General features: G+C 35.6%; 1 protein-coding gene across 1 annotated transcript in view; it reads right to left on the bottom strand.

Moving 5' to 3' along the window:
* Positions 1-1,792: 1,792 nt before the first annotated feature.
* ALDH1A1 (aldehyde dehydrogenase 1 family member A1) overlaps positions 1,793-23,712 on the bottom strand; it is a 54,089-nt gene continuing 32,169 nt past the window's right edge. The window contains exons 8-13 of the mRNA XM_066367989.1: positions 19,774-19,876; positions 18,988-19,172; positions 16,545-16,709; positions 12,519-12,676; positions 8,396-8,470; positions 1,793-2,406 (exon numbers count right to left, since the gene is read on the bottom strand). Coding sequence (XP_066224086.1) covers positions 2,334-2,406; positions 8,396-8,470; positions 12,519-12,676; positions 16,545-16,709; positions 18,988-19,172; positions 19,774-19,876 — 759 coding nt within the window. The 3' untranslated portion in view covers positions 1,793-2,333. The remainder of the gene's footprint in view (positions 2,407-8,395; positions 8,471-12,518; positions 12,677-16,544; positions 16,710-18,987; positions 19,173-19,773; positions 19,877-23,712) is intronic.

The raw sequence follows: 23,712 nt of genomic DNA, 5'->3' as shown, positions 1-23,712 counted from the left end.
ACATTTAAACTTGCTTCTGGCTTTTGTCTTGTTCTGTGTTCAGCCCCTTTGTTATACATTTTAAAATGTTCTGGTGTGATGCCATTACAAAATTAACTTGTCTACTTATTAATTTATGTATGCATGGTTTTAAACACATCTTTTAAAATGTACACTGTCTGGTTTTGAGAAAACACAACTTTCCTTTGTATTTGAATATTTCCCCCTCTGAATGTCCAAAGATCTAGAACTTTCAGCTCTCTCTAAGATTCTGATTCCTCCAGTTTTCAAAATACTAATTATGTCTCCAAACTTACAAGACAGATTGCAAATCTTGTAGGTTCACACACAATTTTGAGAAACTCTTGTTATTGGAGTTGAAATTATTTCAGGTCTAAGAAGCTAATGACTTTCATTCATTTACACACTGTTGCAGTCTACTGTGGCAACCATTATAATGTCCTAATAACCATGCCACTGAAGTATCTATTAATGTTACAAAGGTAAACTTAATTATTTATATACTATCTGAGACTGAAAAGAAAAATTATCCTAAAAATTACTAGGCTTAAGTTTTAAGTTGTTGAACTAAGAATATTTTAGAATATGTGCAGTAATACACAAAAAAATATTTGCTTATTTGTTTCCTACATGGGAGCATATGCAGCAGCTTTGTATGAGGGCACGAATATGTAAGTATGGGCTAGTTAGTTTTACACAGAGGATATTGCTTTAGCAGTTCTCCCTTGATTCCCAGATATGTCCTCAGAACAGTCAGTGCTACCTTGTGTCATAGAACAGCATCTTCCAACATGGCTTTTTCAGTGTTAATAAGTGTTAAATGAGGATGAGGAGAAGGCAAATTTTTTTGGTTAAATAAATTTGGGGGGAAAACTGTATTAGTTTTATAGGGCTTTTCAGAACCTGGAATATGCCAATGTTCAATTGAAACACCAAGAAAGGAAAGTATTACATATGTATATAAAATTATTCCAACATTTTCCAATGGAACATGTCCTGAAAGACTATGTTGTGGGACCTCTTTTCCCTTTATTTGGTACAAATTAATCATCAATTAGGGTTCTTATCCAGTAAATTTCTCCATGAGGCCTTTCTCAATACCCTTAGTTAGAGTTCATTATTACCCATTTGGCACATTACTTACTCTTAAGGTTCTTAGAATTCTCATTTCCATTATAAGACCCATTTCTTCCCTTCCCTTTCTTTTTTTCCTTCCTTTTCTTTTCCTTTTCCTTTTCCTTTCTTTTCTTTTCTTTTCTTTTCTTTTCTTTTCTTTCCTTTCCTTTCCTTTCCTTTCCTTTCCTTTCCTTTCCTTTCCTTTCCTTTCCTTCCCTCCCTCCCTCCCTCCCTCCCTTCCTCCCTCCCTCCCTCCCTTCCTTCCTTCCACCCTTCCTCCCTCCCTACTTCCCTCCTTCTCTTCCTTCTCTCTTTCCTTCCTGATGGTAACTTTGTTCTCCAATAATTTAAAGTACCTTGAAGTTATGAACCTAATCTACTATTCACCTGTTTTCTATACCACCTAACACAGCATTCTATGTGTTTTAATACAAGAACTTCGTAGCAACTCAATAAACACTTGCTGAAGGACTGGAACCATCTATCTCAATGTTTTCTATTGATATCAAGAATTCCTCTGGAAAATAAAATATGTTTCTATATTTGAGAATAAGTAGGTTAGATTTTTATTTTTAAATGCATTTTTATGCTCAATTTAACACTGTTTTTATGTGATAAGGAGAATGAGTCAACAAAACTAAGACTTCTTCTTAGAAAAATTCAAACTTAACAAGAATCATGCAAGGTTGTTTTTATTAAGCTTTATGATTAGATTACAGCTAAGTATTTCAGGAATTACTTCATTTGACAAGAAGGCAAGACATTGTAAGAAACATTTCAACAAACTCTAAGGATTGCACAACTACTGGGATCAGAGCACATCTACTCTGCGGTTAACAGGTATGTTAAGTACTTCAAGGGATTGTTAATGAAAAGAAGCTATATGAAAACTGGTCCTCTTCTATAAAATGATCATTCTGGACAAGTAACTACAAAAGAAAGCACATGACTATTATGAAGCTAGAGATATCTTGCATCTAAATCTATCCTTTTTATCACAGATAGGACTTGGAGGTCACATATCAGAAGATAAATGATTCAATATAAGCTACACATCAAGTAGTCTATATGTAGTAGTAATGCTAATATGATTAGCTTTATGTTTTAAAAAAAATCAACAAAACAACAATTTTGTATTTAGAACCCACCATAATGTATTAGCAAATGCATGAGATGCTTAGCCATTGAGGATTCTTTTCTCTCGTCTTGTAGTTTCTTTATGAGTTCTTCTGAGAAATTTTCATTGTGACTGTCTTAACCTCAGTGTATTCATGGAAACCATATTCTCCCCTAGAGATAGTGGGAAAAAACCAACAGAATTTAGCACGGCTGTACAAATTTGTACTATAGTCTCTGATTGGGTACAAGTTTACTCATGCTTCTTTGGCTAGAAACAATGAAAGATATTTTCTGTGCACAGAGCATTTCAAATAGCAGCCAGCCAATCAAATATATCTAGTTTTACATAAATCTCCTTGTGGAGAAAATATCAAAACTTTTTTTAATTTTAAATGATCATGCATACTCATTTGATTTTTTTTTTTTTTTACAGAGACAGAGAGAGAGTCAGAGAGAGGGATAGATAGGGACAGACAGACAGGAATGGAGAGAGATGAGAAGCATTAATTATCAGTTTTTTGTTGCGACACCTTAGTTTTTCATTGATTGCTTTCTCATATGTGCCTTGACTGTGGGCCTTCAGCAGACTGAGTAACCCCTTGCTCAAGCCAGAGACCTTGGGTCCAAGCTGGTGAGCTTTGCTCAAACCAGATGAGCCCATGCTCAAGCTGGCGACCTTGGGGTCTCGAACCTGGGTACCTGGGTCCTCCACATCCCAGTCTGTCACTCTATCCACTGCGCCACCACCTGGTCAGGCGAAATTGCCTATTTTTGACATTGTTCTACTTGAATACAAAAGCTCACCACACATAAAAAATTCTAGTTTAGGTTAAAATAAATAATACAGATATAATACAAGAGGAGAAGTAATATATAGGGTAGAGCAAAGTAGGTTTACAGTTGTTTGTATGAAAAATGATAATAAATAATAATATAAGAACAACTGTGTTTTGCATAATGACAACTATAAATCTACTTTTGTCTCAACCTGTATAATCATTTGAGTAGTTTGGAAAAACTAATAAATTCAAGTATAATTTAGCTTAGTTACTGACCACATGTGATTGGCCCAGAAGAGATGAAGAGGCTTAAAATGACCATGCTTCCATTTTCATTCTAACATGCTTTAATAGAAAGCTTGAAACAAAGTATTTTCTACCTGTAGTTTTAACAATATCTTTTGTTTCTTGATTCTTGGCAAAATTAAAAAAAAAAAAACGGACCTATTGTTAGAGGTTTTTCTTTATTTATTGTTTATCTTGTTTTTAAGAAAGGGAGAGACTTCATTGGCATACATGTAACATGTAGGCCTTTCGGACTTTCCGTGGTTGTTGGGTTTTTTTTTTTATGTAGCCCCTGTACTTTGCTTATATAACTTCTAACCCAAATGATCAGGAATTAACTTGAATTAATCAACTGGGACCCTGGTATCTTGTTATCAGGTTTATTGAGACCTCTTATCAGTTTTGAAAATTATGATTTATCCTTTGTTAAAAAGATAACGAAACAGATTAGGCTAAATTCCCCCTCTGTATTGTTTTGAGTAAAGCATTGAATTACATATACCTAAGAGTACTCTTAAAATCATAACACTAATGCACACATAGGCTTACAGAAGTAAAAGATCTCGATCCTTTTCTACCCCTCCCTTCTGGCGATGCAGGCTGGTATGTAGAAGACATTTTTTTTTTCTTCTGGGTAACCTAATCCTCTTACACTGATTATTTTCTTGGGCCATTAAGCTTCTGAAAATGCCTTCTAAAAGCTTCAATGAGCATGTTCTTCAGCATAATTAAAGGGTTTAGCCTCAGTTGTCTGAAACCCATTAAAGGATAATATTTTTCAAAAAGTTAGGTAAATTAGTCCATGATTTTTGCCAATAAGCTTTCCATTGTATTTTGGGTTATAGGACACTTGAAACTCTCAGGAAAGTATTAAGTGTGATTATTGTCATACTCAGGTTGAAGTAAGTCCAGCTCCTTAATATACCCATGCATATATTAAATCTATGATATAACACAAAAACACTTCTTTACACTTCTTTCAGTCTTACTCATCTGTGGGTGACTAGTTCTATGCTTCTAAAATCATCAATATACCAATAAGCTGGGAACTGACTGAAATGCTGATTCTGTTTAAGTCTCAAGAGAGGCCTGAGACTGCATTTCCAACAAATTTCCAGGAGATGCCCACACTTCTCATCCAGGATCTACACTGTAGTAACAAGTTGCATCTGTTTTTCACTCCAGACCCAGAAATGGGCATGATACTAATTAAGTAGACACAGAGGAAATGTTTGCTGAATTGACTTCGCAAATATAATCAAGCAAAAAAATAAATTTATATGAGTTTTCTCTAAGCTTAGAAGTTAAGGGAAAGGAGGAAAGAAGTATCTTGTGGAGTGCTGAGAGAGCCAATTACAGTAGAAATGGCACACTGGTAAAGTCTCAAGTTATGTTACCTTAAGTAAAAATTAGTGTAAGTGTACGACAAGAGGAATTTCTGCCATTGAACTAATCCCAGTGCCAGCGCTGTGATCTGAGATGCAGACAGATGCAGGGGTGGGTATCAGCATCACTAGCACATTGGGGTCTACATACCACTATTTTAGGCTCATTGAGCACTCTCTTCCAAACTAATGAATTCTTCCTTTCTATTGCTGAGGATAAATTATGAACTCTTAGAAGTTATTTGTTTTTATTGCTTCAGTAATTCTCTTTGAGCATCTTGTAGAAAATGACTTGTTTATAAAATTTGCCAAATTTGGTTTCAGGTAGACATTAACAGTAGCATCCTCATCTAAAAAATTTTTTATTATTAATTTTAATTTATTGTGTTTACATGGATTCAAGTGTCTGACTCAACACCCTCACCTCCAACCATGTGTCCCTCATTACACCTCCTTTGCCCCCTCCTTTTAACTCTCTTCTCCCCCTTCCCTCTGGGATTTGTTGTCCTGTTATCTGCACCTATGTATTATGTATTTATAATTTCACTAATCCCTTCACCTTCTCTGATTGTGTCCCCTCATCCCCCTTCCCTCTGATAGCTGGCCCCCTGTTCCCTGTGACCCCGCCTCTGTCTCAGTTAAAATTTTTGAAGTAAAAAAATTACCATATAACTTTCCCCTTTGAATTTTATTATTTAAAAATTTTTTTCCCATTGATTTGAGATAGAGAGAGACAGAGAGAGAGGAAAGAAGGGATGGGAAAGAGAGAGAGAAGCATCATCTCGTTGTTCCACTTAGTTGTTCCATTTAGTTGTACACTCACTAGCTGCTTCTCGCATGTGCCCTGACTGGGGATTGAACCCATGCCTCCACATATCGGGACAACTCTCTATTCACTGAACCACCTGGCCAGGGTCTCCCTTTGCATTTCAAAGAAAGAAATGCTCTATGCCCATTTTAGTTGTTTAGGAAATTACTGAAGGTTGATTCCTGTTTTTCATTCCTCTCTTTTTTGATTGCTTTATGCTTTAACTTTAAAGTTTCACCAAATTGTATTTATTTATTTTTTAATAGATTTTTAGAGAGAGAGAGGAGAGAGAGAGAGGGAGAGAAAGAGAAAAGAGGGAGAAGCAGGAAGTATCAACTCATACTAATTGCTTCCTGTATGTGCCTTGACTGGACAGGCCCAGGGTTTTGAATTGGCGACCTCAGTGTTCCAGGTCAATACTTTATCCACTGAGCCACCACAGGTCAGGCTTCCCAAATTGTATTTAAAAAATTAACATGTTTGGTCTATTTCAGTTATTTCATCTTTTTGATTATTTTATTTTTAGCATTTCTAGGGAAATAAATATGTTAGATAACTGGGCCAGCAATTAGTCCTTCAAAATAATCTAACCTTTGTTACAGCTTTTTGTATAAAGTAATTAGTTTTTGCCAAGAGATCCTCTAATGATGGATATTATAAAGAAAAAATAACTAAGAAAAGAATCCATTTGTTGAGTCCTCATTTGTGACAGTTACTTTGTGACAGCTAGAGAATGAACAAGCAGTATGTCATTTTTCTCTCATACCCATTTGAAGAGGAATGTTAACATCTCCATTTTAAACAAGAGAAAATAGAGGCTCAAATGTTATTCGCTTTGGGCCTGGCTGGGTGATTCAGTGGACAGAGTGTCGTCAAGGTGTGCCTAGGTCACGGATTCGACCCCCCCCAGTCAGCGCACATGTGGGAAACAACCAATGAATACACAACTCAATGGAACAACTAAATGAAACAATGAGTTGATGCTTCTCTTTCTCTCTCCCTCCCCCCACCACTCAAATAAACGGGGGGGGGGGGGGGGAGTTAAACAACTTGAACCAGGCTGCATGGCTAGCACATGGTATAGTCAGTATTCAAATGCAAATTCGTTCATCTTTAATTAGCTTTCTTTACTATGCCATGCACTTTTTATGGTTTGCCACTCTCTGCTTCCTTGACAGCATTCTAAAGATATCCATAGCTTTTCAATGCTCCACTAATAAAATGTAATCCAATTTTCTTGAATTCAGAACTTCTTAATCTGTATCCTATTTAACTCTACTCATACTTCCCACCTTCATAAATCCTCACTAGCCAACTAAATTCACTATCCTCACCATGCCATATGTAACGTTCTGTTCAGAACTGCCTTTTTTACACTACCTGAATTCCTACACTTGTTTCATGCCCTAGATCAAGTCCTACCTTTTCTGTGAGGTCTTCTCTTAATTCTATCAATTGCCATGAAGTTTTTATCCACTGACTTTCTACTGGAGTTACATCCACAGAATCTTATGCATGAAAAGGAGCTCATAGACTTCCTACTTTCTTCTCCCACTCCTATCCCCACCACAAATGCTGTCCCTGTTGGACAGATTTAAATTGTGAGTTAGAGAGATGCCATAAATTTATATTCTAGTGATGTCCTGATTTTCTGTCCTTCACTACTGTGCTCTGCACTTGAGCTGCTTCTCTATTTCCATGTTGTATCAATTCCTGGTTTAATACAATTTATTTCACAGTGTATGTAGGTTATTTTGCACTATATATTTCTTTACACATTCTTACTTCCACCACAATTATATGAAGGATGGGACATGGTATCATGTCTCTGGGGCTCTCTGGACACACACACACACACACACACACACACACACTCACACACAAGTACTTAGTGAATGTATATTTAGAAGGGGGATGGATCATTTTATCAATTCCTTTTTTTTTCCACTGGCTCTCTAAAAATAGTTGTTTCATTGTAATTTTGCTGATTTTTCTTAAATGATGAAGTACAGGCATCATGACCTTCAGAAACAGACTTGCTTTTACTTGTTATTTATAAAATGGGCAGCTATACTATGTTTTATTCCATTAGGTTTGTATATGATGTATCTTTTTTTTTATACTACACTTGATCTTACCCAAAAGGTCGAGAAGCAATCTCTTTTTTCTTTATGATTTTTAAAATTTATTGTTAAATATAAAAAAAAATTTAAGAAATAAAATGGTTGAAATTGCTTGAACAAAATTAAGCAAACATATTGCCACTACTTTCTATGTGTACATATGTACGTGCAAATTTAAAAAGTCTATATACCCCAGTTTAAAAGCAACTAAAGGCTCATATATATATTTTTATATATATTCTTGATTTAATCATTACTATAAACACATTTTCCTTAGTCAAATTTTCCTTTCAGTTTAGATTTTAGTACCAAGAATACCTCATTCAGGTCATTTGCAATTTTAGAGTCTACATCAATAGTAATTCAAACAATGAGAATTATTCCTCTTATTGTGAAAAAGTTTTTTAGATAAAGTCACCTAATTTATTTACTTAAGAGATATATTTAAATAATTACAGTGTTCTTATATTTGCACACTTCTCACAATCACCAATTTGTAGTTCCTAGCTTTTTTCTGAGAATGTTCTCAATAACCAATGTAAAGTGCTTAATATTGTCCCTTATGAATAGTAGAAGTTTGATAAGGTATATTTCTCTTCTGCCATTATCTTTTTGTACCTATGGTGTAAACCCAGCATTTAAAAAGCTATTTGGCAGTATGAATTTCTAGGGAAGAACAGAGGCAAGTTTTAATTTAAATAGCAACTGTGGACTAACTTCCTGGGATTGACAACCACTTATCTCAAGATAAGTATTTATCTTAATAGAGATTATTCTTACAGTTCTCGTCCATTTCCAGACATCTTGAATCCACCAAAGGGACACTGAGCAGACACCACACTATAGCAATTCACCCTGGAAAGAAAAAAAAGTATATTATAGATCATACTTACCCTATGAAATAACTCCTAAGTCTGGAATTTTAGAAATTCAGAAAGCTTTGTAAGAACTCCATTAATAACAATATAACATAATCATTGCAATAAAAAAATTGCAGAAGTCTATGTATATATGCTACCTAGAAACAAATACAGGGTACAATTCTGTGTGTGGACAGTCATTTTGGTAGGACATTATGTCCCTCAGAAGTTGTAATTTGAATGATAAAAGATAGAACAGCTTGTATGCCATCGGACAAAGGATATAGTTTGCTAATGACTGGGGTTTGTTGGCTGGGTTGCTGTCTATATTCAATAAGCTTTGTAATTTGCTTGAGAGTTGTGTACTTAACAGGCTAGAATCAATTTTCCTTCACAATGATAGTATGTATCATATTACTCAGTTCACTTTTTTTCATTAATTGGTTCACAGACTGCTTTTAGGCCTTGGCAGGAATTGAATTTCATTATTAATTTGTTTACTCCTTGCTATATTTATTATTTATTTTATTGTTTTTAAGATTTTTATTTATTCATTTTTTTAGAGAAGGGAAGATAGAAAGAGAAGGGCAGAGGAGCCAGAAGCATAAACTCCCATATGTGCCTTGACCAGGCAAGCCGAGGGTTTTGAACCAGTGACCTCAGCGTTCCAGGTCAACACTTTTATCCACTGTGGTGCCATAGATCAGGCTTGCCATATTTCTGAACAAATATAAATATGAAAACATGAGTGATTAGAACTAAAGGAAAAAATTACGATAAAAGATAAAACAAGGGGGGAAGTTAGAATGCAGTTACGCAGGACATGAACATATTATTTAGCTTTAAATTTCCTGGTAAAGTGAATTGCAAAATCTAATTATCTACATGATTCTCATTATACATAAGAGGAACACAATTTTATTTAAAGGAGGAACAGTATTCTTTCAAATACTTTTTTCTCTTTTTATGCCATTATAATTGGTGAGCAATAGTGTGACTTCTTAGATAAATTGTATTATGCTTGGAAGAGCATGGTTATTAATTTTATCCTTGAGATAATATTCAGACATTTTCTCAGTTATAGCATTTATTATCCAATTTTCAGAGTTCCATATTTTCTTTAGATCATAGAGTTTTTTTTTTTGTGTGTGTGTGTGACAGTGACAGAGAAGGAACAGATAAAGATAGACAGGCAGGAAGGGAGAGAGATGAAAAACATCAATTCTTCATTGCGGCACCCCAGTTGTTCATTGACTGCTTTCTCATATGTGCCTTGACTGGGGGGCTCTAGCAGACTGACTGACCCCTTGCTCAAGCCAGGAATCTTGGGCTCATGCTGGTGAGCCTTGCTCAAACAAGATGAGCTCGTGTTCAAGTAGGCAACCTCAAGGTTTTGAACCTGGGTCCTTCGTGTCCCAGTTTGATGCTCTATCCACTGCGCCACCGCCTGGTCAGGTGTAGATCATAGAGTTCTTATTCAACTTCTTTTCCTGGAGGATAATTTCTTTTTTTTTTTTTTAAGATTTTATTTATTCATTTTAGAGAGGAGAGAGGGGGAGAGAGAGAGAGAGAGAAAGAGAGAGAGAAAGAAAGAGAGAGAGAGAGAGAGAGAGAGAAGGGAGGAGCAGGAAGCTTCAACTCTCATATGTGCCTTGACCGGGCAAGCCCAGGGTTTTGAACCAGGGACCTCAGCATTCCAGGTCGATGCTTTATCCACTGCGCCACCACAGGTCAGGCCAATAATTTCTTAAATAAACTTTCAAAAAAAAAAAAAAAAAAAAGAACTTGTCTCAGCTTTGTTTAACTGCTCTTTCAACTGTGAAACTGAATCATTACTTTGAAATTATGGGTAAAATCCCAACACCTCTAGAATTTAGTAGTTACTTGAAAAACACCAAACACAGACTATGTCTGGGACAATGTCAGGAAATTATTATTTTTTAATATATACAGTAATAATATGGCCACCTCTTTTTTAATAGTAGAGAAATTTCTGACTGGGAATTCCCAGGCCACTGGCTAGTATGATGTCATAAGAAGCTTCTTAATCAAACAGGCATATAACATTCTGTCATTCCAAAGTAAAAAACCTGAAACATGTCGTTGTTAAAAAAGTACAGAAAATGAGCTTGCCCTTTTGACTCTACGTGGCAAATGAAACTATATTAGTATGAGTAAATAGAGAACTGAGAAATACTCAGAGCAAAATGTAAGTTCAAAATGATCAGTCCTGCCAATTGATTCTCTTTTTAAGATCCTATGCTCACAAACCCTGGCTATGCCCCTTAGAACCTGGAAGGTACTGGGAAAGTTATCTAGCTTCTCTAAGCATTCATTTCCTCCTCTGTAAAATGGGTATAATAATATTTAATAGAGTTGTTTCAAGGTGTAAGTAAGATGATGTGTAGAATTATGCTTCATATAGTGCTTGATTCATAGTAAGTCTTTAGTAAATGGAGATAATATGCACACATACAGTGGCAATGATGAATTTTATTAATAATTGTGTCACAGGATAATTCTACATTAGCCACTAGCCATACTGTATATTTAAGAAAAACTATTTTATTTAAGAGTCCCTGCAAGTGAACACTCCATTATAGAAAGAAGCAGGCTTTTGAACAGTGGTCCTTGGTCCTGGTTACATACAAGAATCATGTAAAAGCTTTGAAAAATACTCTTTAAATAAAAGAGCTATGCTCAGACTCAATCACAGAGATTGATAATAATTGGTTGGTGTAATGTACACACTTCTCCACCCCAAATTAGTTTCTATATATCTAATGCTCCTCAGACGACTCTAATGTAGAGCCAGGATTGAGGATCACTGCTTTAGAATTTGAAATAGGTCGGAATCTCAGCTATCACTTATTGTGTAATCATAATCAATTATTAATCTTGCTAAGCTTTCATTTTTTTTTTTTTACCATTAGTAAATTTGACAAATTTAAGCAGCTGTAAGGTAACCTAAGATAATGAATGTAAAGAATGCCTAGTATAGATAGAATACATGTTAACTAAATGATGACTCTCCCTTTGGTTAGGGAAAAAGATCCTGTAGCTATCAAAAGGGGCAAAGATTGCTTGTCTGTCTCTTTTCAATGTTTAAAAAAAAATGTTTCCCATTAATTTGAGAGTGAGAAAGGGAAAGAGAGAGGTAGAGAGAAGCATCAACTGGTTGTTCCACTTAGTTGTGCACCCATTGATTACTTCTCATATGTTCCCTGATCAGGGCTCCAACTGGCATCCTCAGGGTTGAGCAGGGACCCTTGGGGTCAAGCCAGGGCCCTCGGGATCAAGTCAGTGATCTCAGTGCTCTGAAATGATGCTATACCCACTGCATCACTGGCCAGGGCAATATCTAACAAATTTTTTAACTGGAATAGATTTGACATTACTGGTAAGGAAAATAATCTTGGGCTGTTGCCAGAACTGAGAGCATTGAATGAAGTTTGACAGGACAAAAATAGCAATGAGGCAGTCCTGGGACTAGGGGCTAGGCAGGGGGTGAAATAGTTCGAGTCATAGTCTCAGCATTTATATACCCTAAATTAAAGTATAATAATCAGATCAAAAATGAGAGGAACACGTTCCTCAAAACTCAATATGTTCTCCCAAATTAATACCTTCAGATATCTCTATTAATCCCAGAGTAAGAAGCTGATGTAAGAATTAAATGTTTGCATACATAAGGGCACCAAATGAATACTGTCTTACTATCTAGCTTCATTAAAACACAACTTTTATCTCCCTGTGTATAAGATAGTACCAAGTGCCTTGTATAACATATATTGTATTGCTAAACATCAATGACATATTTTGGGCAAGCAATATTAGGAGACTGGAAGGAGTCAAAGAAAATACCTTTCTAAAATTCATATCTTCCAATATAGCAGGGGGTTTTGCTTGTTTGTTTTGAAGGTAGCAACTGTTTTTCTAAAAGGCCGTGTGATTCCAAATGAAAAAATCAAAGTCTGAAAAAGTTCAAAGTAACCTGCTAATGAATTAATATTGAAAAGTCTATATTTATAGGTGTAACTTACCACACTGTTCCAGCCTGCAGAGCAGAGGAGACTGTTACGGCTTTATCAAGGTCTTTGGTAAAGAGTCCTGCCGATAAGCCATAGTGAGTATTGTTTGCTCTCTTGATCACATCATCTATAGATTTAAACTTCATGATTTGCTGCACTGGTCCAAATATCTATACCACAAGAAATAGATTGAAACTAAATATATTAAATGATATTATAGTATTTTGCCTTATAGCCTATACTAAATTAAGATGTTGCTTCTCATCTCAAACTGTGTGTGAGAATCAAAATAGTAGCTGCTGGAATGCCAGGTTAAGACATGTTAAATTCTCTTTGGAACAAGATGGGATACAAATAAATAAGGCAATATTCATTTTCAAGAATTGGAATTAGTCTTCCAAAAACTTAATGGTTCTGCATAAAATCATTAACTACAGAGTTGTTTTTCCATTTAGGAACATTTTAAATTCTCTTACTAGTTCTTCTCATTTTAAATTCTCTTTCTAGTTTTTCTCATCTTCCAAGTAACTACATAAACAGCAAACTCAAGAAAGCAATGCTTATTCTACTGGATAGATGAGTAGGCAGTGATTAATAATAAGGTTTTAAATATCAGTTTCCCATCAATTGAAATGTCAACTATTATATTTGTCCTGGATCTTTTCATTATCAACCAAATTAGGTGAAGGAACATGAATTTTTATTCAGATTTTACTCATTAGCCAAATCTTTTTCAACTCACATATACCGAACATAATAATTCATTACTGCAAGAACTTAAGTCCTTATCCACTCTGCATTAATCAAAGCATAAATTCATTGACGATTGATGATGACTAATCACAAGACAGGAAACAAAAGTCACAATTTGGTCATTCCAGCCCGAACATTCTTTCAGTTTTGCTGAACTATCTAGTTAGTGCAGCCCAAGCTCAATTCATTCTGTATCTATCTCCTGGTGGGAGAAAAACAACTGGGTTTTCTCTTAAAATTTAAGCTCCTATATTATTATTCTATAAAATATATATTAAAATGAAATGAAGAGGGGCTCCTCCAAGTGTTACCAGGATGTTCTGGGAAATGTAAATTAGAGGAGGCAAAAACCAGAAAAGATAGTTTGCTGGTGTTCATCATTGCTTTAAGTGTAGGAGGGGGTAGCCACCATTCAATACAGGTTATAAATCTAATCATGATACTGTGACCCCTGAACCAGTTATATAGCATCTACTATAACAATTGTGTCAAAATCTTACATGATTTTAATTGAACACAGCACATTGGTCCAGATTTTTACTTTGAAGTAGCACACAAGCTATTTCACTATGAATATTGTGGGAATACAAAAAATGGTTCCGTGATTGAAGATTTTTCCCCCTTTTTCTTTCTATCAGATATTAACCAAGATAAACAAGAACAACAGTTGTAATAAAACAAATATTTGTCAGTAAATTCAAAAGTTATAATTCACTGGAGGGCTGAAATGATGTAGGGAAACAAAGTTGTTCGATTATCCATATGCATTTCCTTGTTTTTCCTATTGCAGATCTGGTTCTGTACTTTCTCTTAATTTGATGACATTTTGGGGGTAAAGAAAATAATGCACCCAGATTCTATGTCATTTCATAAACTTGAAATACAAGTTTATTGAATGAATGGATTGTGGCTCAGTACATTTGAGTTGCCAGTACCTTCTTATTATAGTGTATTTATTATATAATACTTTCATAACCCAAAGCCAATGAATCTAGCTTCATATTTATTGCAAGCCTTAAGTGCCCATGAGGTAGAGTCTTTACAATTCCTAATTGCAAACTGGGCTTTCCTAGTTGTGTGTCTATGGATAACATTCTTCTTGATTTAATTAGTTTGTGCTCACCAAATATTTAACAGCAATATATTTTTCTAGAACAATCAGGAAGTGCAACAATTGAAAAATGTAGAACCAAGAACACATGGAGACAGATAAGTAATGATGGCTCTTATGTGGAAAAAGGCCATAGGACAGATATGGGACAAGCAGTAGAACACAAGAGAAAGGATTCTGAGGTAGCCAGAGCAGAAATTTTTAATGCTTAGCATTGTCCAAACATGGCAATACCTAACAAATAGTGTTACTTGTTGCTAACATTGTTTAAAAAGACACTGACTGGCTGTTTATCAGGAAGAAGCTCATAATGGCGCTGAATAAGTGGTCTTAAGTAATCCTTCTAGCTTCATAATGTCTACGATTTTGAAATAGTAGTAAGTCACTCGAGCTCTTTGATTTCAATGAACTCGTCTATAAATTTGACTTTTGGCCTGAATTCTCCAAATTGTTCTTTCTAGCACTAACACTCAATCACTATTAACAGAATGGTTCTTACATGTTCATGGATTCTACAATGTTAGATTATGGTGGGAATGAATGAAGAATAAGATAATATGAGCCCTGGCCGGTTGGCTCAGTGGTAGAGCGTCAGCCTGGAGTGCAGGAGTCCTGGGTTCAATTCCCAGCCAGGGCACACAGGAGAAGCGCCCATCTGCTTCTCCACCCCTCCCCCTCTCCTTCCTCTCTGTCTCTCTCTTCCCTTCCTGCAGCCAAAGCTCCATTGAAGCAAGGTTGGCCTGGGCACTGAGGATGGCTCTATGGCCTTTGCCTCAGGTGCTAGAATGGCTCTGGTTGCAACAGAGCAACACCCCACATGGACAGAGCATTTCCCCCTGGTGGGTATGCCGGGTGGAACCCGGTCGGGCGGATCCCGGTTGAGTGCATGGGGAGTCTGTCTGACTGCCTCCCCTTTTCTAACTTCAGAAAAATACAAAAAAAAAAAAAAAGAATAAGATAATATGAGAATTAATTGATCAGGGAGAAAGAGTTGAGGAATGGTAGTCATGAGAATTATGCTATACTCCCAAACTGCCTTTAACTAGACACATGGCCTAATTAATTAACTTCTTTGGGCCTTAGGTTTCTCACCTACTATTTAGCATTATAACAAGAATATTTCTAAATCATAGTTGGCTCTGTGACCCAAAGGAGAACTCAAGATATAAAAAGTTTAAGAAAAACTGACAAGTTTTGTTGAATTGGATACTTGAAACCTGTATAGTGTTGCAAACCAATGTCACCCCAATAAACTTCATTTAAAAAAAGAAAGATGGATCTCCTTATCAACATTATTTTTTAACCAATAAAAATTTCATAGATATTTGAAAAAAAAGCACCTTGACATGTTATATTCATGGGAATAATTGAATAGATATAATATCAAGGAGCTGAGGACAATCTTTATTTAGTAAATTTTTGGATCAGAATATTATGGTTAATTATATTTAGTCACCAAACATTAAAATGAAACATAAGAATTATAGACTTTACAAATGTTCTGAGATTTTTATTAATAAATAATACCATCACAAATATATTAAAATAATAAAAGAGAGTATTTTTTGCTGGAAAAAAAGACTAGTGGCTTTCTCCTAATATTGGAGATATTTCATAAAAAGAAAAACATATCATAATACTATTCTTATGAAGTTGTGAAAAAAAAGAGAACATTTAATATTTATAGTATTTTATAATTATTTATATAGATATATTTAAATGTTATATGTCATATACATTTATTCATATATAAAATGTAATATTTATTTTATGTTTTATTTATTTATAAATTTTTTTATATATAACTTCATATGTAAATTAACACAAATGTTATAAAAGTACACGTAAATATAAAAATATTTATATTTATCATTTTCTTATATATTTACTATTTATAAAGCAATTAGTATTATATCTGTTATTTGAGAGGAAAGCACCTAGAAATTGTTAAGCATCATGATCTGTGTTTGGCTGGATATTCTTGGCCTGTCCAATGAATTCCTTACAATTTTTAATTTTGATCACAACTTTGAACCTTTATCAATAACAGAAATAAAGAGTAACATTAGCTGAGAAAAACGTTCAAAGAGCTGAGAATTTTAAAGAGACACTGTGCACACACATGCAGACAAAACATGGCAATAAAGGGAACAGAAGAGAATGAAACCATTTACCTCCTCTTTGGCAATGCGCATCTCATCTGTAACATTAGAGAAAACCGTGGGCTGGACAAAGTAGCCTTTATTCCCCCATGGACCTCCACCACATTCCAGTTTGGCCCCTTCTTTCTTCCCACTCTCAATGAGATCAAGTATTTTTTCATACTGTTCCTTATCAATCTATTTGGAAAATACCACATAAAAAGAAAAATAAATTAGCAACCTGTAAAGATAACACATTGTACAGCCTGTTACTGAGGGCTTCAGAATGCTAGAATATTGTTATTAGGTCAAATAATCAAAACAGCTGACAGAGGCTCAGATTCATTCCTTGGGTATGTTTTATTTTCAGGACTTATGAAGATATTTTTGAGACATTTTCATAAACCTTGAAGATAGAGATTTGTATTTAGTATTTGTTTAACAGTTATACAAGAAAAGCATATTGGCACTTCAAACACATATAAACCTTTTCACATGACTGTCATTTATTTACATTGGAAGAAAAGCCTGTTAATAATCAAATACATTTACTGGGAAACTGTAGCCCTGACTGAAATAAAAAGAGTGGTAGGAGAGAAAGAGAACTTTGATCCCGGGTGGAATTAGATATGGCAGTAGGAAAGGTGATGCTATGGGACTTTAGGAAGACTCCTAGGCCTCTGCTTCCCCGCGTTCTTGATTATCCCATCTGGCTGGGTCTATGCAGAGCACAGCTTGAACATCCTCCCCAGTTCAGGTCCCCCTGGGGCAGTCAGTAATTCTGGTTTCAATTTTGACTTGTGGTAGAATGTCAGCCATACATATGGATGTCCCAGTTTCAATTCTTGGACAGGGCACACAGGCGAAGCAGCCATCTGTTTCTTCATCTCTCTTCTCTTCTCTCTCTTATTCCATTCCATTCCTGCAACCATGGCTTGATGGTATGAGCATGTTGGCTTGGGGTGCTGAGGATGGCTCCTTGGCCTCTATCTCAGGTGCTAAGAATAGATCAGTTGCTGAGCAACAGCCTAGATGGGCAAAGCATCTTCCTTAGGGTGCTTGCCAGGTGGATCCCAGTCAGGATGCATGTGGGAGTCTCTCTGCCTCACCTACTCTCACTTAAAAATTCAGCAACTACTTCTATGTACTCACTGACTCCAAGATAAATACAAAGTATAAAGCGATAATGCTAAACAACTTGTTACTTTGCCAGTTACTTTTGGGCTTTTATGACTAAATATTTGGCATTGCCTAACTCCTAAAATTTCCCTACTTAGATATCTTGCATGACCAGGAAACTACAAGGCAGCTTTTTAACTTCTCACAACTATAAACTCCATGAGGTGGAGTAGCATAACCTGTTTCTTTGGGAATTGTCAAGTACCTATCCTCAGGTTTAGCTGATAGCATGGTTCCATCAATTTTGGTTAATCAAATTTATTTTTGGCTTAGTGAAACCGTGGAACAGTGTGTAAGAATAAAAGCCTCTGAGTTTAATGTGTAGACTCTAGAGCTGGATTTCTCAATGGATGCCCTATTGACATTTTGAGTCCGATAAATCTTTGTTGTGGGACTCTCCTGTTCATTATAAGAGATTCAGTAACATCTCTGGCCTCTATGCACTGATACAAATAGAACCACTCTTCATCCCAGTTGTAAAAACTAAAAATGTCTCAAACATTGCCAATTATCCCTTGTGGGGGGCAAAATTGTCCCTAGTTGAGAACCACTCCTCTAAATCAAGATCCTAAAGGGCAGGAGTAAATTTAGAACCAAATCAAATGTCCAGGAGCTTTCCTAACAGGACAATAAACAGAGAACTGTGCAAGGAAGAGGAAAAGGTGACCTTTGGATAAGAGACAGAAAGAGTTAAAGAGACACTCTTACTGATAATAGTTTTAAGTAGACAGAAGAAAAGGGGCACCTTAGGGGAAGAATTGGTCTTTGACACAAAAATGATAAGTTTTCCGCAAACCCAGGAGGAGCTCAAGAACTTTTAGGATACCCATGTCACCATTAGAGTAACTGAAGACATTGGAGAGAACTTTGAGGGGTGTGCTAGGCGCTTCTGTCTATGGGATGGAAGCTGACAAAGAAGGATTAATTCTGAGAAAAAAAAATGATAGAATTATGTAAGAACTTCCAAGTGGATAGAGAACCATATTTAGCAATCAAGAGTTGTGTAGATTGAAAAAAACCCCAAGAAATTTATATCAATTTATATCATTTGTTATTTTTCCTCATATCTTTAATTCCCAACATGACTCTTAAACTCTTAGACATAAAAACCAGGAAACAGGATGTTTTCTTTACCATTGGGAGTTACAATTAATTGGTTTTTTAATCAAACTGATACAGTTTTTTTCACTTAGGAAGATACCTATCTAGGAAGTAATACTGTTGAATAAAAACTAGGTCTAAAAAGGAAACTTTATTCTTGTCCCCTGAGAAGGCTCTTCCTTTGTTATATACTCACCTGAGGACCTTGGTTGACTCCTGGGGTCAGAGGATTTCCAAGAACATACTTTTTAGCCCGCTCAACACTCCTTCGAACAAACTCATCATAAATTGATTCTTCCACAAAAAGCCGGGATGCAGCTATACAACATTGTCCCTGGTGGTAGAATAGCCCTTGGTGTGCAAATTCAACAGCATTGTCCACTGCAAGGAACACATTCATGTTAAAGAAGAGATGTTTTCTAAAGACAGTATATTTTTATACATATTTCTCAGAGGAAATATGGTGTTACAGAAAAATCATGAGTCATATAGTCAGATATTGATTCAAAATATCCCATCTCTTATCAGCCAGGTGACAAATTAAACTCTCTAATTCTTTCTGAATCTGATATGACAGCAACAAAGAGTAGAATCTGCATAAATGTGGTTGTTGTCCTAAGTCTAATATATCTAAGGGTACCTCACTATTCTTAATGTGATACTACTATTTAAAAGTATAAAATTATAAATACATATAATATGGCTCCTAAATGTAAAACAGTTCGTGTAGAGTTAAACTGGGAGAATAGTAATCTATTCCAAATCAAAAAAATAAAAATAAAAATAGTGTCTCTGTTAGACTTACCTAGAGTTATAACGTTAGAACAACTTAAGAGAATTTCAAGAGTAATTTTGGATTTTCATTAATGCCTTACACTTGGATGTTAAAAACAAACCCCTTTGTAAATTTCAAGTTCATTGTATGACATTAACAAGCACCAAAAAGAATGAAGCATGAGAAGTTAAAATGGCTTCTACTCACAGTCTGCGTCAGCAAACACAATACAAGGGCTCTTCCCGCCAAGCTCCAGGGTCACCCTCTTCAGATTGCTTTTCCCAGCAGCTTCTTTGATCATTTTACCAACCTGAAATGGAGCATTGCAACAGAGGTGGCTTAATCTGCTCCCATGAATGCAGGCTTATTTAGATTTTGAATTTATATGAAGTGTGTGCCATCGTTAAGTTTCATTTGGGAGAAACATTAAATGACATTTTCAAGATTTGACGCCTTCAGATATCAAAGGCTACTTCATCCAAGCATAACTATATGGTGACTCAGAAAAACACACATGAGAATAGAGATATAGAACACAAAAGCTAATCTTGTTGTACATGGCTAGACATGATTATTTTTTTCATTTTAAGCAGAACATTTTTCTCCTGATATATTTGACATATCTTCTTCCAACTATAACTTACATATTTGACTTTTTATCCCTTTACTGGAATCCAGAAAACTCTACCTAGAATAGTTGGCATATTCACCACCTCTGTGAATCTCATTTTTCTCCGTTCCTCATTAGATGCCCACCCGACCTGGGCTGCTGCTCCCAAACCTACCCTTCATTGGGTTTCAGCTCGTATTGTAGCTTATTTTTGAATTCTTCTCTGATGACTCGAGGTGGTTGTGACCCATTATTCCACTGACCTCCCATGGGACTTTCAGGAGGACTCTTTCAGAGCCTCCTTCAGACGGGGTTATTTGTATAGATTTCAATTCTCAAACAGATGTCACCTCCTTGGTAGCAGTGACAACAATCTATATTGGCATACCCCTTCTCAGCACTATCTATCACAGAAGGACCTTTCTGTCCCTCCACACTTAGAACAGTGGAGTTACAAGAAAGAAATTGGATCTCTGTTCTGTGTTGCTACTTCAGTTAGCTGGAATCCTACTGTTCTGGTTTTTTCTTTAATGCTAGTTACCTCTCTGCAGAGAAAGACATTGTTTTCTTTCTTTTTTTATTTTGTGGATCACTTCCCATCAAGATTATTTTCTGTACTTCTTTTTATTTCCCATCTCTGAAACCTGGCCTGTTTTATAACCACTGTTCTTTACTTTTCATTAAAGTCTTCATGCTCTAGAATGATCTTTGCATTTTTTAAAATGATGGTTCATTTTTGCTTGATTCTTTTATTCTCTGCATTTTTTTTCTTTCCAACACATCAGATTTTAATAAAAACTTTCTATCCAAGTGAACAAAGGATAAGTAGATGCTTATTGAATATATGTTTAAATTTTATGTGTTTTTTGCACTTATTTATTTATTTATTCATTTTAGAGAAGAGAGAATGAGAGAGAATGGGGGGAGGAGCAGGAAGCATCAACTCTCATATGAGCTTTGACCAGGCAAGCCCAGGGTTTTGAACCAGCGACCTCAACATTCCAGGTCGACACTTGATCCACTGCATCACCACAGGTCAGACCTCAATTTTATGTGGGTTTTGAACTGACTGCTTTACAGAGTAGAACACTAATTAAGCTGCTAATGTTTTTTATCTCAATTAAGATGCTATGGGACTAAGTGAAACCCCTAAGATTAATTTTAAAAATAAACTAAAACTAGACTTGCAGTGGGGAAACCCTGCCTAAAATTCCTCCTGTATCCCATTTTCTTCTACCATAAATTTCTAATGATCACTTTAAACAACTGAATTTTCACTTAAGGCAATTAAGTGTTTTCTGTTTCCTAGATAATATTCCTTGCTGTTTGCTTTTTGAATTTGATATAAATTCTTTCTATATCTTTTTGATTTTTTGTTCCCCCCCTTTTTTCCATTTAGAAAGGCTTTCTGGAGAAACTTTATGAAAGTAGATAACTTTTGTTTTGGGAATGATTAAGGATCAGGGACATTTTTCTAAAAGTTAAAAGTGTCAAAAGGACGAGTATGATGAATGGTTAGAAGTATGAGTGAAGTAGAAAGGTTACAATTTTACTTAGTGCCAGGTCAGATGGCAAATAAATAGATTTGTTTGAGTTTTCCCCAAAGTATAGCTAAAGTCAAAACCAGGAAACATTAATTTTTGTCCTATAATATTTTTTCCTTAACTGGAAAAAAGTAAAGGTTCATCATTTTTCCCAAAGAGGTCTGCAATAAAGAAAAGATGAGAATGATTAAGATTATGGTAAATAGTATTTGTCATTATGGTAAATAGTATGGTAAATAGCATGGTAAATAGTATGAAATTGTGGCATTGCCATGTGGGACAGAAGTAGCAAATGTTCATGAATATGTTTTAGCTTATTATATCCTGTACAATGTGGACTGGATTCTGTTTTAAATGAATCTAATGAGACATTAAAATTCATACCTTCCCAGAAGTATTTTTAGAATAGGGTGCATTGCTACAATGACCACAAGAAATGTAGTTTTTTTCTTTTACAGCATTTGGCAAATTCCTTATCTGCCAGGTAACAAACCTAAAGCTAAAAGAACTCAGAAAAGTTGATTTTCCTGTGTAGTTTCAAAAATCATCTTAGTCAGCCTAACCTGATAAACTACTTTTTAAAATTTTATTTATTGATTGGGGGAGAGAGAGAGAGAAACATTAATTTGTTGTTCCACTTATTTATGCATTCAATGGTTGGTTCATGTATATGCTTGGACTGGGGATTGAACCCAGAACCTTGGCATATTGGAACAATGCTCTAACCAACTTAGCTACCTGGACAGGGCTTTAATTTAATTTTTTTGGATACTTATTTAGAACTAGTTACTGTGCTGCTTTCTGGAGATAACAGTGAATAAGATATTCTTTGAGGATAGTCAGCCAAGAAGAGAGTATATAAGAAAGCAGTGAGCATGTACTGTTATAATTACATATCGTGGATAATAGGAACACAGATGAGGAGTTTTAAAATTCAAGATGCTTCTGAGACTGCAGAGAAAGCCAGAAAGGTAACATGAGGTGGGAATCATATTATAGTTGATTGTGATCACTTATGAGCAAAGACCTGAAGGAATGGAAAGAGACATGGAAGGATCAGGAAGTGATGACCTCTTCTCCCCCAGCTTCTAAACTAATGGGAGAAATAAAAGTATAAAGGAAAGAAGAAGCAAATGGAAAAGAGTAGAGAGCACACATAACTGTGCCATTTATTGAGTACTCAATAGGGTGCTAAATGACTAAATGTATTACACTCATTAGCTCATTTGATTTTATTCAGTACTACTTAACTTTTAGAAAGCATACTGCTAAGAAGGGTAGAGTCAGAATTTGAACCTGGCTGTTTCTTGGTCTTCTAATCCCAAGGTTTCTTTGTTGGTAGGTAAAGTGCCCCAGACTGCTACAGAGGTTCAGGGATGAGCCAAGACAAACAGGTTGTGAGGCTGGAGATGGGATCAGGGAACAGCAGCTCTGACCCAGATGAACTGGAGAAAAGAGCAGGCATGAAATCTAGAGCTGAATATGGGCATGAAGGTTCTACTGAGGACGGTCTAGAATGCTGGGCTGAGGAATTACTGCCTTCCTGCCTTTACCCCCCACTATGATTTCAACCTATGGCTTCACCATTTTTTAATTTGTTGCCATTCCTTGAATATCCCCAACTTTTTTTTGCCCACAGAATTCCGAATGTAGGACTGGCTTTCCCATACCTCAGTTAAGGATTTACAGAATGCAAACCTTTTCTACTCTATATGTGCAGAAGAGAAAATGTGTTTATATACCTACTTTTGAAATAATCAAGAAAAAAATATTTGATTCTCCATCATTTTAGTTCTCTAAGTAAACATTACTTTATACTGGAGTGGCTAATTGGATAAAGTAATTTTATTAGTTTTTTCTCTCTATCTAGGATGTTTCTGTCTCTTAATCTTCAGGAAGTTAAAAAACTAACTATTCTTCAAAACCCAGGGTAAATCCTGGCACCCGTTCAGACATCGTTCCTCCTTCCTGGGAACCCCGTACAGCCCTGCA

This window comes from Saccopteryx leptura, chromosome 2 (genome assembly GCF_036850995.1).
Source record: "Saccopteryx leptura isolate mSacLep1 chromosome 2, mSacLep1_pri_phased_curated, whole genome shotgun sequence".
NCBI classification, from domain to species: Eukaryota; Metazoa; Chordata; class Mammalia; order Chiroptera; family Emballonuridae; genus Saccopteryx; species Saccopteryx leptura.
This window is presented reverse-complemented; position numbering and strand designations above follow the sequence as displayed.